The sequence below is a fragment of the Dendrobates tinctorius genome, unplaced genomic scaffold (assembly GCF_039654945.1).
Source record: "Dendrobates tinctorius isolate UK_male_01 unplaced genomic scaffold, ASM3965494v1 ptg000039l, whole genome shotgun sequence".
Lineage (NCBI taxonomy): Eukaryota > Metazoa > Chordata > Amphibia > Anura > Dendrobatidae > Dendrobates > Dendrobates tinctorius.
The window spans coordinates 33673244-33688948 of NW_027361707.1; the positions used below are offsets into that span (position 1 = coordinate 33673244).

At 42.5% G+C, this 15705-nt stretch overlaps 1 protein-coding gene across 2 annotated transcripts in view; it reads right to left on the reverse strand.

The window, feature by feature from the left end:
• Nucleotides 1–299: 299 nt before the first annotated feature.
• TAPT1 (transmembrane anterior posterior transformation 1) overlaps nt 300–15705 on the reverse strand; it is a 64087-nt gene continuing 48681 nt past the window's right edge. For both annotated transcript variants that reach the window (XM_073574626.1, XM_073574625.1), the window contains exons 10-14: nt 15072–15131; nt 14914–14982; nt 14420–14496; nt 1863–2017; nt 300–1106 (exon numbers count right to left, since the gene is read on the reverse strand). In XM_073574626.1, the coding sequence (XP_073430727.1) occupies nt 880–1106; nt 1863–2017; nt 14420–14496; nt 14914–14982; nt 15072–15131 (588 nt within the window). In that variant the 3' untranslated portion in view covers nt 300–879. The remainder of the gene's footprint in view (nt 1107–1862; nt 2018–14419; nt 14497–14913; nt 14983–15071; nt 15132–15705) is intronic.

A 15705-nucleotide genomic window follows, 5' to 3' on the forward strand; every position in this document is an offset into this window, starting at 1 on the left:
CTGGGGTTCCGTTATGAAGCCCTGGACAGTTTGATTGGTCTCGCCACATAAAATACGCAGTTTTCCTTCCTCCTGATCGTCTTTTTGCAGTTCAGATGGTAAGTTCAGGTTCTTTGCATGCAGCATGATACATGACGGTCATGGCTAGTCATCAACTTACCTGGTATATTTAAAAAAAAAAAAAAAAAAAGTGGAAGAGTCACATTACTACATGCCACGTTAGACGCAAACATGGTTTGTGCCCATCACAGCTTGTCCACACCTCTTTAGACCGCCTGCCAGAAATGCATCTCAGTGAGTGAGATTTGTTGGTTTACTAGTACCTGTTAAAATACATTAATTTTTTTTTTTTTTATCTACAGTATACCTATGTACAAAGAAAGAAAATGCTTCAACATTAAGGCTTCTAAAATACAAACAATCTACATACATGTGAGCAGGTCTGAGGGATCTAAGTAACCTTATGACACAGAGATGAAGGAATTTATTTTCTCTCCACCCTGAATTTTCTGTGGTTCTGTTAATATGAAAATTTTAAGGCATTTGATCTTGGCCTAGTGAAATATCCTGTATTACGAAATGTGGAAATTACTTACGGAGAATTTTTTTTTTTTTCTAACCTCAAGAATGTCCAATATTTTCTAAACTAAAATCAAAAAAAAAAAAAAAAAACACACACATACAAAGCTCAGCTTTGCAAAAAAGCAGGGTTCTGTCAATCGTGAGTCCATACAAACAATATATCACCTTCTTCAGCCTGTGCCAAGGCAGGTTTGTCAATGAAAAGGGGCATAGGCTTCACCTGTGGAAATAATTTAAAGAAAAATAAATATTTTAGTGCCAAGTTCAGGACATTCTTCTTCCCTTCCAGAAGTCCGATTAGTCAATTCTGTTTCCGCAGATGGTGAAGCGGTCGATGTCCAGTAGATCCTTGTCAGCCGATCGGTGTTTGAGATCAGGGTTGTCCTGTGTGATGTCCTTCTCCTCGCCGTCTGGGGTGGTCAGAAACTGGTCGGAGCTGCTCTGAACGAGAAGAGGAGCGGTGGAGTTCTGGTGGGCAGGCTGGCTGGTGACCAAAGTGCTGAAAGAATCATCTGTAGGCGTTCCTGGCATGGCACACAAGACAGCGCTGTTAGTACCTGAGGTTTTGAGATCTGACCATGTTTTTTTTTCTTTTTTTTTGTACAATGTAAGGGCTTGTTCACATGTAGCATTTCTTTTTCGCTTCATTGAGGGACACAACCATGGGACACAGGTAACTGTTACCTGTGTCCCCCAATGAAGGCTCCAAGAAAGATTTTACGGTAAGTAGCAAAAATACCTCTTTTTTCACGCGGAAAAATGCAGCAATTAACAGTAGAAGCAGAAGATGAAGTCCCTGTGATTTCATGGCACAAGACGCTATGCCACCCTAAAGACTTACAAATCATGAGGACAGCAAAATACTTAAAGGGAAAAAAAGAGACCATAGTCTACAACAAGTAATCAGACTTAAAAAAAAAAAAAACAAAGAAGTATATTGGACTGGGCGTCTCATGCACAATTTTTTTTTTTTCCCATCACATTGGTCCTGGGATTTTAAGCCTGTGCCATTGTAAACATATGGATTTGATTGCATATTCTGGCCTAGATTGCAGAAGCTTTTCAATCGAATATAGAAAAAAGAAAAGTACATTGCTCGTAACACACAATATATGCAAAAAAGGCATAAAAAAAAAAAAATGTGGTAGCTTAATAAATAAAATAAGTTTGGCTGTTGCTACAAACACAAGATTGCTAATAAAGCGTCAGGTCAGTAAGGTGGTGTGGTGCATGATCAGGACTGGTTGTCGCACTGTAGTGGGGGAGAGGCAGGTGCTCACCTTGATTTGATTTATTTGGGGTTTTCTTGGGCGTTTTCCCCGGTGTGGATGTGGATGGCGACTGAAATAACTTCTCCTCCATTTTGGCATCTTTGACGTACTGACAAGACTTCCCCAGCAGAATGATGCTGTTGAGTACCTTCAGTGTTATCAGCCTGGAAACCGAAGGATAAAAGAGGCAAACATAAATCATTTATATAGCAACTAATGAACCATCATCAATTTCACTCTACAAAATAGTCTGAGAATGTCCAATCGGCCTCCTTATTACATGCACTGGTGGTACCATAGACCCGAGGACAAAGACACCCATAATCCGCAGCAGCCTGACTTCTGGCCAAAGGACAAGGCACACATATGAAACCACGCAGGACTGTATGAGCGGAGATATATGCTTGCACTGAACATACGAAATAGAAGCTGCATTACAGCTACACTTCTATAACTAAATTTGTGTGTGCCCACTAGCCACAACAAGGTGACCCTGTAAAGATCTCAACCATTTTTATCAGACATGTTTCTCCCGGGCCAAAATCCTACAAATTTACCTAAACTAAAGAGCTTGAGGCTATGTGCACAGTGTCTTTTTCAGGTTAAAAAAAAACGCTGCATGAAATTAATAAAATGCACAGCAATACAAAGACAACATGCCTGTTCCTTTCTTCAGTCTCTTGCTACTTAATGCACAGTGACAGTGCCATCCCTCGTCAGTTCTAATGAGAAGTGATGAGTCGGCAAGAAAGTGCACTGCCAGTGCCTCATTGTAAGGCCGGGGTCACACATGAGAGGAATACGGCCGAGTCTCGCATGTTAATACCTGGCCCTGCTGCCGTCACTCGGATCGCAGCGTGCGGCCGCATAGCAATACATGCAGCCACACGCTCCGCTCCTGAGTTCCGGCGGCAGTGTCGGGTATTAACATGCGAGACTCTGCCGTATTCCGCGCATGCGTGATCCCGGTCTAAGGAGAGAATACAGCGAGCAGAGACCAGCTACGCCCCATAAAATGATGTCACTTGCAGAGGCCAGACTGCTCAACAGGTTTTCTCCTTAAAATACACACTGTCAGTGTCCTCTCTTGCCAAGTCGTCACTTCACATCAGAGCCGGCGAGGGAGCGCAAAGTGAATGTCCATTAAAAATAAGATTGCACAGTCACAAGATTCTATTAAGCATACGTCAGAATTGATGACAGACGCACGCACTGTAGAGCAGGGACTAGCTCAGCCCCTGAATGACGCTTCATTTCAGGGAAGGGGCAGAGGCTGTGGCAGTGACAGCAGCTTCCGCCCCGATGACTTCTCATTTGATTATCCCAGCATGCACTGGAGGTTCTCAAAGGAAGAGTCATCAAGTAGGTAAAAGACATAAGCCACTAGCATAGTGGGGGAATGAGAGGGACTTTTTATTCAAAGTATATAAGAAAAGAGATTAGATTATGACTAGTGTTGAGCATTCCGATACTGCAAATATCGGGTATCGGCTGATATTCGCTGTATTGCAATTCCGATACCGAGTACCGATATTTTTACAATATCGAATACCGGAATCGGAAGTTCCCATAATGCAATGAGCCAGTGTTGTGGCTGTGATTGGCTGCTGAAATTATATCATCATGGGTCTGTGCAGCCCTGCCGGGGGTTGTGTGTGTGGGTGCAGGCATCGTCCGATGGGACTACAAGTCCCATCGGGCTATGCCTGCTACAATGACAGTGATTGACACATTAGCCAATGATGGGACAGTAGTAGACCCATCATCCGGCTAATGTGTTGAATGTAAAAAAAACAAAAAAAACATACATACTACATATATACTACATTCATACAAAATACATTCATACAACATACATACTACATTCATACAAAATACATACATACTACATACACACACATATACATACTACATATATATATACATATATACACACACTACATTCATACTACATATATACTACATACATGCTACATAAAACATGCTAGACATACAACATACATACTACATACATAATACATTCATACAATACATACATATAGACATACAGTACATAAAAACAGAGTACATACTCACCATAACTTGTCACTTTGATCCTCGAAGCCAGTGTCATCTGTAAAAAAATATTAAAATAAACAACCGATATACTCCCTGATCCGCAGAAATCCACGAGTGTCCCACAACGATCTCCTGCAGTGCATCACTGAGAGGTTACTATAGTTCACTGGTCTCACTTTATGGCAAAAGCTGCGTGGGAACTTTCTCACAGCAATGCCAAAAGTGAGACTAGGGACTATTTTTTTTTACAGTGGCGGAGGAATACAGTGCAGAAGGATACCTATCTCCTGTCATTGTATTCCTTGGGCCCCTAGAGAGCGGTGGCATCAGCTGATGCTGCTGTTCTCCACGGGAGATCGTCGTGGGACACTCGTGGATTTCTGTGGATCAGGGAGTATATTGCTTGTTTGTTATTTTAATATTTTTTTACAGATGACACTGGCTTCGGGGATCAAAGTGACAAGTGATGGTGAGTATGTACTCTATGTTATATGTACTGTATGTCTAAATGTATGTATTGTATGAATGTATTGTATGTAGTATGTATGTAGCATATTTTATGTATGTAGTATGTACTATGTACAGTATGTATGTAGTATATATGTAGTATGTATGTTGTATGAATGTAGTATATGTAGTATGTACTATGTATGTTGTATGAATGTAGTATATATGAAGTATGTATGTAGTATGTATGTTGTATGAATGTAGTATGTACTATGTATGTATGAATGTAGTATATATGAAGTATGTATGTTGTATGAATGTAGTATATGTAGTATGTATGTTGTATGAATGCAGTATATATGTAGTATGTATGTAGCATGTATGTTGTATGAATGTAGTATATATGAAGTATGTATGTTGTATGAATGCAGTATATATGTAGTATGTATGTAGCATGTATGTTGTATGAATGTAGTATATATGAAGTATGTATGAAGTATGTATGTTGTATGAATGTAGTATATATGTAGTATGTACTATGTATGTATGTATGTATGTATGTTGTATGAATGTAGTATATATGAAGTATGTATGCATATATGTTGTATGAATGTAGCAAGTATGTATGTTTTTTTTTTTTTTTTACATTCAACACATTAGCCGGATGATGGGACTACTACTGTCCCATCATTGGCTAATGTGTCAATCACTGTCATTGTAGCAGGCATCGCCCGATGGGACATGTAGTTCCATCGGACGATGCCTGCACACACACAACCCCCGGCTGGCCCGCACAGACCCCCGGCAGGCCCGCACACACATACACGCACAGTGTCAGCCCACGCACCGCCCACACTCTTCCCCCCTCCCGAACTGGATGTGCAAGTAAAGAAAGGGGTTTTTTTTTGTTTTTTTTTTAATTCCGATATTTCTGTCCCATTAACTTGCATGGGTTTCTGGTATCGGAATCGGCGATACCCGATACTTTTTGGGTATCGGTCCGATCCAATCCGATCTGATATTTCCCAATATCGGAAAGTATTGCTCAACACTAAATTATGACATTAAATATACCAATGGTTTAAAATAAACGTTAGTATCGTACTGGCCATTTACGATCCATTTTATTTAGTGCTAGTTTATATGGTCTTTATCAAGGGGGTGCAGAGCACAGGATCCTCTGGGGCGTGTCTTCAGGCTCCTCTGCATAATTACCCTGTGAGCCACGCCCTCTTCATAAAGATCATCAGAAGAAGCACTAGACAAAAAGGCCCACACCTCACTGTACGGCGCATTTGAAAACTGTAAAAATTGGATCACTCAGTGGCGCAGACGGAATGAAATAAGAGCACATAGGTCCACTTCTGAACTAGTGATTGCTCTGACATCTTTAAAAGGAGCCTGTCTGCATACACACCAAGTACAGGAGCACACCCTTGGCGTCGTCAAACACTGAAGTGCACCCTCCAATTACTTTTTTCATCCATATCCGCCCTTCTCTGGCACTATAAAGTCAGAGCTGTCAATGAAAGAAGAGGAGTGGAGAAAGAGGGAAAAAGAGCAGGAGGAAAGGTGCACCTAAATGTTTGGCCACACTGAAGGTGCAGCGAGCGCCTCTGCTTGGTTTGAACAGTCATTCTGTGCGGACAGAATTCCCTGTAATCTATATCCATTTCCATCACTTTGTATATCCCGGTGATCATTTCCAGGACACGTCCGGCTGTGTGCAGCATTTTCTTGTGTTATACAGTATGTGGCTCGGAGGAGCATCGGAAGAAATGGAATGATTTGCTTGTCTAATTTTATATATGTACAGGAAAATATATCGCTGCGGGACAACCCTGCATCGCAGCTATTGCAATTTAGTGTACGGAAAGCCAAGCGGAGATATTAAGCACATTACCGAAAACTCTGCTATAAAGGACAATTTAATACAGTGACAGCCGGAGGGCCGGGTGAGAAAGCGAGCACAGATCTGTGGCGGACGCGAGGACTAGATCAAACACATACACTCGGCAGTGACGGCAGGATTGCATTTTCTCCAATCGCACAGTAATTGCATTGGAGCACAGGTTCCTACATCATGGTTGTAAAATAAAGGATTTAAAGGGGAACACCCAATCTCTGCCTCTTTCAGATAATCTGTCATAAACGAACGACAATCCCATAGGCGAGAGCCTCATCTATTAGGTGCCATGACAGCCAGGGAAGGAAACACCATCCAAAATGTATTAGGATTCTCTGTTAGTCAGCCCATCCCTATATTACAGGCTTCTAGCCATCTGATGTTTATTGGGCAGATTACATCTTACATGCCAATCCTTGTTTTTTTCTTTTTTCTTTTCTAGAGATAAAAATCAGCAGTAGCTTGCTTCACACCACTGAAATCACACCCGAACTGTGTATATGGGAAAAAAAGTGCTGTTTTCCTGACCGGCATATATTTTCAAAGGGCGGATCAGCGCTGCACACAAGAATTGGTCAAAAAAAAAAAAAAAATATATATATATATATCATAGAATCGTAGAGTTGGAAGGGACCTCCTGGGCCATCTGGTCCAACCCCCTGCTCAAAGCAGGATTCGCTAAGTCATCCCAGTCAGATGTCTGTCCAGCCTCTGTTTGAAGACTTCCATTGAAGGAGAACTCACCACTTCTCGTGGCAGCCTGTTCCACTCATTGATCACTCTGTCAAAAAGTTTTTTCTAATATCTAATCTGTGTCTCCTCCCATTCAGTTTCATGCCATTGCTTCTAGTCTTTCCTTGTGCAAATGAGAATAAAGTTGATCCTTCTACAATGACAGCCCTTGAGATATTTGTAGACAGCTATTAAGTCTCCTCTCAGTCTTCTCTTTTGAAAACTAAACATTCCCAAATCCTGCAACCTTTCCTCATAAGACAGGGTTTGCAGACCGGTCACCATTCTGGTGGCTCTTTTCAGAACTTGCTCCAGTTTGTTGATGTCTTTTTTAAAATGTGGTGCCCAAAACTGGACATAATATTCCAGATGAGGTCTGACCAAAGAGGAGTAGAGGGAAATAATGACTTCACGTGATCTAGACTGTATGCTTCTGTTAATACATCCTAGAATTGCATTTGCCTTTTTTGCTGCTGCCTCACACTGTTGACTCATATTCAGTCTGTGATCTATTAGTGTACCCAAGTCTTTTTCACATGTGCTGTTGCTTAGCCCTATTCCTCCCATTCGGTATATGCTTTTTTCATTTTTATTGCCCAGATGTAGTACTTTGCATTTCTCCCTGTTAAAAACCATTCTGTTAGTTATTGTTAGTGTGTGTATATATACATACAATATAATATACAGTGGGGAAAAAAAGTATTTAGTCAGTCAGCAATAGTGCAAGTTCCACCACTTAAAAAGATGAGAGGCGTCTGTAATTTACATCATAGGTAGACCTCAACTATGGGAGACAAACTGAGAAAAAAAAATCCAGAAAATCACATTGTCTGTTTTTGTTTCATTTTATTTGCATATTATGGTGGAAAATAAGTATTTGGTCAGAAAAAAGCAATCAAGATTTCTGGCTCTCACAGACCTGTAACTTCTTCTTTAAGAGTCTCCTCTTTCCTCCACTCATTACCTGTAGTAATGGCACCTGTTTAAACTTGTTATCAGTATAAAAAGACACCTGTGCACACCCTCAAACAGTCTGACTCCAAACTCCACTATGGTGAAGACCAAAGAGCTGTCAAAGGACACCAGAAACAAAATTGTAGCCCTGCACCAGGCTGGGAAGACTGAATCTGCAATAGCCAACCAGCTTGGAGTGAAGAAATCAACTGTGGGAGCAATAATTAGAAAATGGAAGACATACAAGACCACTGATAATCTCCCTCGATCTGGTGCTCCACGCAAAATCCCACCCCGTGGGGTCAGAATGATCACAAGAACGGTGAGCAAAAATCCCAGAACCACGCGGGGGGACCTAGTGAATGAACTGCAGAGAGCTGGGACCAATGTAATAAGGCCTACCATAAGTAACACACTACGCCACCATGGACTCAGATCCTGCAGTGCCAGACGTGTCCCACTGCTTAAGCCTGTACATGTCCGGGCCCATCTGAAGTTTGCTAGAGAGCATTTGGATGATCCAGAGGAGTTTTGGGAGAATGTCCTATGGTCTGATGAAACCAAACTGGAACTGTTTGGTAGAAACACAACTTGTCGTGTTTGGAGGAAAAAGAATACTGAGTTGCATCCATCAAACACCATACCTACTGTAAAGCATGGTGGTGGAAACATCATGCTTTGGGGCTGTTTCTCTGCAAAGGGGCCAGGACGACTGATCCGGGTACATGAAAGAATGAATGGGGCCATGTATCGTGAGATTTTGAGTGCAAACCTCCTTCCATCAGCAAGGGCATTGAAGATGAAACGTGGCTGGGTCTTTCAACATGACAATGATCCAAAGCACACCGCCAGGGCAATGAAGGAGTGGCTTCGTAAGAAGCATTTCAAGGTCCTGGAGTGGCCTAGCCAGTCTCCAGATCTCAACCCTATAGAAAACCTTTGGAGGGAGTTGAAAGTCCGTGTTGCCAAGCGAAAAGCCAAAAACATCACTGCTCTAGAGGAGATCTGCATGGAGGAATGGGCCAACATACCAACAACAGTGTGTGGCAACCTTGTGAAGACTTACAGAAAACGTTTGACCTCTGTCATTGCCAACAAAGGATATATCACAAAGTATTGAGATGAAATTTTGTTTCTGACCAAATACTTATTTTCCACCATAATATGCAAATAAAATGAAAAAAAAAACAGACAATGTGATTTTCTGGATTTTTTTTTCTCAGTTTGTCTCCCATAGTTGAGGTCTACCTATGATGTAAATTACAGACGCCTCTCATCTTTTTAAATGGTGGAACTTGCACTATTGCTGACTGACTAAATACTTTTTTTCCCCACTGTGTGTATGTATATATATATATATATATATATATATATATATATATATATATATATATATATAATATTCTTGGTTATCGTATATGTGAGAGATCATAATCTATAATATGGATTTTTTTTAATGCGAGGTAAATTCTTCTATATGCAAGATATTAAATTCCTTAAGGGGAATCTGTCAGCAGTTTTTTGCCATTCTGAGACCAGCAAAATATAGTGCAAAAGAGCCCAATTCAAGGGTTGTGTCATTTACTAAGCTATGGGCTGTAGTTTCAATACAATCAGTGGTTGAACAGCAGGAGATCATCATTAGAGGACTAGGACCCACGCGCAGGCCAGTCGACTAAGCTGTGCAACCCCGCCTCCACTTCTGATTGGCAGCTTGTGCACAGTGCACACAGGAAGCTGCCAATCAGGGGAATGGGCCGGGTTATACAGCATTCAGAATTTTGGCTACTTAAACATCTACAGCAGAGAAATCAGGGATTCTATCACAACTGCAGCAAGCAGTACAGAAAGTAACCACTAGAATCAGGGTCTCTGCCCCTACATTATGCTGCTTTCAGATTACATAACAAAAAGTTGCTGACAGATTCTTGTTAAGAAGAATCTGTCACTGGGTTTTTGCTACCCCATTTGAGAGCAGCATGATGTAGACTTGTAGAGGTAAAGACCCAGATTCCAGCGATGGGTCACTTTCTATACTACTTGCGGCAGTTTTTATTAAAAACTATACTGTATATAGGCAGAAAGCTGCCAAAGAAAACTGCCAACCAGAGGTGGGGGCATGGTTGGGCTACATGCCAGCAGGTTTACTAGTCATTTAGTGATAAAATCACTGTTTTATCAGCAAGAGGTTATCAAAAGTACAGCAAGCAGCCCAGAGAGCGACATCACTAATCAGGGTCTCTGTCTCTACATTACGCTGCTCTCAGATTAGAGATATATATATATATATATATATATATATATATATATATATATATATATATATATATAGATAGATAGATAGATATAAAATCTGGTAACAGATTCCCTTTATTATGTTGGATTGTCAATTTGTGTGTATTTTTAAACCATAACCATATATATAACCTCGCCAAATAAGCTCAGCCAACAGCAAATTTACCATCTCCCTTATTTTATCAGCGTGCTTCTCTCACGTGCTGGGTTTTTTTTTTTAATTAGGGGGCACAGAAATGACAAATCTGCCCAGTTATCACAGGCACTTAAGGGATGGGAGACACATGGGTGGATGTGACACACATGGCTGGATGTGACACAGACTCAGCAGCCCCATTCAGAATTAAGCAAAGGGGCGCATGAGAGGCCTCCGCTCCATTCATGGCCTATGGGACTAACAGAAATAGCTGAGCACTGACCATGCATGGAGTGGAGGCAGTGTATGTTCTGGAGTCCTCCCCGGGGGTCAGCAGCTATCCCCTAAATTATAAGACAGAGGATAACGTCCATTGTTGATGAATAATTATACCACGGGGGGAATGTGATCAAAATCCCAGGGGGAAAGAAATTATTATTGCAGGGGGTATGTTACTGTTATGGAGGCTAATTATTATGCAATAGGGAAGTGTGATTATAATACGTGGATGTGGGGTTGCGGATTACTGCAGGTTTGGGGAGGATTAATTATTACTACGGGCGGTCACTGCAGGGGGGAGTACGAAATTTTAATTGAATGTAAGGTGCTACAGTATATGATTATAATGGGTGGGGGGAAGGTGCTTAAAATCGCAGTCTTTGCACTATAAAATTAGGGCAAATAGTTTGCTTATTATTAGGGGTTTGAAAAATTTCAGCTAAATTATGCAGCCACTAATAAGTAAACCATTTGTCATTAAAGGAGTTGTACGGTCTTAAGCTACAAGTCTGCATGTGACTCCTGGCATGGTGTCCACGCCGTGAGGATTCTCCGATGCATGGAGCGAGTGGGCGCATTCCGACTAGACGTGTCCAGCCTTCCTCAATATGCTTGCATCCAACGAGGCCACGCACGTCTAGTTGGCACATGACTGCATATATTCAAATCACATACGGTCAGAAAAGAGTCACCATGCACGATGTGGGGATTCTGCAGTCACGAGGGGCCGGACAACCCCTTTAATTTTTAATTGACAAAACCTAAAGATGAGCCATGCCAGTCAAGGGCCAGTGCTTCGGGTATGCCCTAAAGGCAATAAATTACCAGCCACCGCGTATACTAATGTAAGTAGTATTCAGATCATTAAAATAGACCCTGGATAATATATGGCGTCATCAGCTTCTTATCTACTACCTTAACATCTTTGACTGCACAATTAAACTGAATGTCTCAGCTCAGCCACGTGCTCCTCACTGTCCTGTGTGTCTCAGGAGCTCAGCCACGTGCTCCTCACTGTCCTGTGTGTCTCAGGAGCTCAGCCACGTGCTCCTCACTGTCCTGTGTGTCTCAGGAGCTCAGCCACGTGCTCCTCATTGTCTTGTGTGTCTCAGGAGCTTAGCCGCGTGCTCCTCACTGTCCTGTGTGTCTCAGGAGCTCAGCCACGTGCTCCTCATTGTCCTGTGTCTCAGGAGCTCAGCCTCGTGCTCCTCATTGTCCTGTGCGTCTCAGGAGCTCAGCCACGTGCTCCTCACTGTCCTGTGTGTCTCAGGAGCTCAGCCACGTGTTCCTCACTGTCCTGTGTGTCTCAGGAGCTCAGCCGCGTGCTCCTCACTGTCCTGTGTGTCTCAGGAGCTCAGCCACGTGCTCCTCATTGTCCTGTGTCTCAGGAGCTCAGTCACGTGCTCCTCACTGTCCTGTGTGTCTCAGATGCTCAGCCACGTGCTCCTCACTGTCCTGTGTGTCTCAGGAGCTCAGCCTCGTGCTCCTCATTGTCCTGTGCGTCTCAGGAGCTCAGCCACGTGCTCCTCACTGTCCTGTGTGTCTCAGGAGCTCAGCCACGTGCTCCTCATTGTCCTGTGTGTCTCAGGAGCTCAGCCACGTGCTCCTCACTGTCCTGTGTGTCTCAGGAGCTCAGCCACATGCTCCTCATTGTCCTGTGTGTCTCAGGAGCTCAGCCACGTGCTCCTCACTGTCCTGTGTGTCTCAGGAGCTCAGCCGCTTGCTCCTCACTGTCCTGTGTGTCTCAGGAGCTCAGCCATGTGCTCCTCACTGTCCTGTGTGTCTCAGGAGCTCAGCCGCGTGCTCCTCACTGTACTGTGTGTAGCTGTTAGACAACTGGCTGCAGCAGATCTCCCCCGTGCACTGGATCAGTGGGCTCCGACCCCTGGGGAAGGTGGAGAAGCCTCAGCACCACAAGCTGCAGATGAAAATGACCAGCAGGATATTAACCCTGATGTTTCCAGGAGGATTTCTACAATACTGTGTTTCAGCATCATACAAACTAACAAGCAGTGGCGGGGGAGGGGGGGGACGGACGGAATATATTCCTTCTTTAATTTTTACATTCCTTCCCTCCTAGGTTGAGTGCTCATTTAAGCCCTAGTTAATGTGATGAATTTTGCTCCCTATGCGCCACTTGCATCTGTATTACTGAGATAAGGGCGCGATATAAGATCTTCGCTTGGAAGAATTAAAATCGACGTATGGCAGCTAATCTGTCCCAAGTCTAGGTACAGCTGTATTGCAGAAATCCGAGCAGTACTTATGTGTTTATAATAAATAGAGCAGAGCGCTAGACGGCTGCGCACACGAGGCACCGCTATTAAAAATGGTAATCCTGCCAGAGGAACGACAAATAGGGAGCATACGGCGAGGTCTGCAGGGTGCAGAGAACTGAACATCAAAAGAAAATGCTCTCACTTTTCTGGTTACCATATACATATAACATCAGTCTGGTAGTGATGAGCGAACGTGCCTGGATAAGGTGTTATCTGAGCATGCTTGGGTGCCAACTGTGTGAATCCGGCGTGCTCAAAAAATATGTCCGAGTCCTCGCGGCTGCATTTCTTACGGCTATAAGACAGCTGCAACACATGCAGGGATTGCCTAACAAACCATAAGCCGTATACTGGACAGGTGCAGCCAAATCTTTAGCCCACAGGGAGCTTTACCACTACCCTTCTGGTACAGGACTCCTTTTACTTTATTACGTGGAGATCTGATTTAGGACTACCGGATATAACCAAATGCAGAGCTTAGCCATCCCCAGTAGCCCCATGAGAATGAATGGAGCAGAGTTGTGTATGCCCCACCCAAAGCTCTGCAGACGGATCCTCCTTCTCGGGAATAAATGGCGGTTCCAGTACTTCGACCCCCAGTGATCAGTCATTTTTCTGCTAAATAAATTGGGCAAAATTTGGTTAAAAATCCTTAACTGGATGAGAAGACCTAAAGCAAAATTATTTAACATACAAGTAGTCTATAAAAAAAAAAAACAAAAAAAAAAAAAACCCCAGACATTTCCATCCTCGCCAGTCCTTCAGATGTCCCCTCAAATGACCGGTCAATTAGGACACGGAGATCGCAGTTCCATCATTTACTACGGGGGTTTTCCAAATGTAATTAACATCATTTGAAGCATTAAAATAACATTGCCATCCATGTTTTGCCTCCTGCTCATTTGTGCCTCTGGCTGTGGGTTTTAGACAGAATCCGGCTCCTTACTGATCGGCAGCTGATGATCTAATTCCTTCTTTCCCAGTTCATTAACGCCAATATTTTATCCATCAGTCTCAATGAGGGGAATTAAGGAATAAGATGCATCAGATTCGTAAGGAGGAGTCCCCCACTCGATTGTTGGGGCATATCAGGGGCATGGGTTTTGGCAGAAACGTTACACAAGTCCATTTTGCTATATTTTCTGGGAAGAAGTTTCCACGTCTGGTCTCTTCTTCAGTTCCATCCACCTTGACAGAGCAGGAAGAAAGTGGTCCAAAAACGCCAAAAAGTCGCAATTTTCAGGGCAGGATCAGTGTGCAGAGAACTGTGGGCAGTAACTGAGCATGTGCGACCACCGACACTCGGCGCATTAGGTGGACATGGACATTGCCATCGATGATGTACACCGTGTATATTATGCAAGTAAGTGTCCATCACTGGATTCAGAGCCAAGTATTTCATTTTGGTTATAAAAATCCAGGGTATGAAACCAATAGGAAACTCAGATTGGACTGACCAAACCATAGTGGAAAAACTCACCCAAAGTAGAAGAGCACAACGCAGGTGTAAGCAAGGACTCCTTGCACTTTGACCGAACTGGTGACCACTCGGATCAGCTGGAAGGAGAACACACGGGGTTAAGAGTTTTGCCAACACAATTGGTATTGAATAAATAACTGAATAAAACTTCTGGCGGAGACTAAGCTCTGGACCTGGGAAGGGTGAGAAAAGCTCAGGTTTTTTTTTATGCCTTCAGAAATAGATTTTCCAAAAGCAGTAAAATCCCCTTGATATTTACATATCTCCACTATGGTTTCATTACACTGCTATTGTAACTCGTTAATTTCCAGCCAGCCCATCACCAAGCAGAGGTTTCCCTAAGCAGTGACATGAGTGACAGTATCACCCAGCTGGACCTGTCATTAGTATGGCCGTGTCCCATCCATTATAGCGATCTCCTTCTTGCTTTTTTGGCTTTGGCTGCCAATGACTGAGCCACCCAGATAATACACCAGTGTCGCCCATAAACTTACAAGCACGGCAAGCGGGAGAGGAATAAATCCCATCCTCCGGGAGACAGAGTCGCTGTAGTCAGTGTAAGCCTGAAACAAAGTTTTACATAGCTCAAGTCTGTGCTCTAAAAATTAATAAAACCCTTTAATTATTTGATAAGCTTTTTTTATGTACGTACATTTTTTTGACGGCTGCTAACGAGTTCAAAGGCAAGACTGGCTCTGTATTCACTGTATACCTGCCGGAGAAATAACGGGACACATCAGACACGACTTGCAGGGATTTAATTAACTTTTTGACGATATTCTAATTTTGTGAGAAGCACCTGTACAGTCATGACAGAAAGTGTTGGCACCCTTGAAATTGTTGCAGAAAATGGAAGTTTATCTCACAGAAAATTATTGCCATTACACATTTTGCTATACACAGGTTTATTTCCTTTTTGTGGATTGGAACACAAAAAAATGAAAAAAAAAAAAAAAAAAATGGCAAATTGGACATTTTTTTTCCTACATGTAATCTAAAAAGCCGTGTGCATCGTGATACATGGGGCTTCATTTTTATATCACTGTCGTAATGTACATTCAGTAACTTGTTTTTAACTTGTTTTTTTTGCATTGGGGCGGGGCTAGCAGCAGTGATTTGATGTGCCAATAAAATTTACTTCAATTTTTTTTTTTTTTAATTTATGTAATCATTTTATTTTTAACTTATTTTACACATTGTGCAGCCCATAAGGTCACAAAAGACATTGTGACATTTCAATATTGAAATTTTCATCTTATTTCCCTTGTAACTGGGGATGGTATATT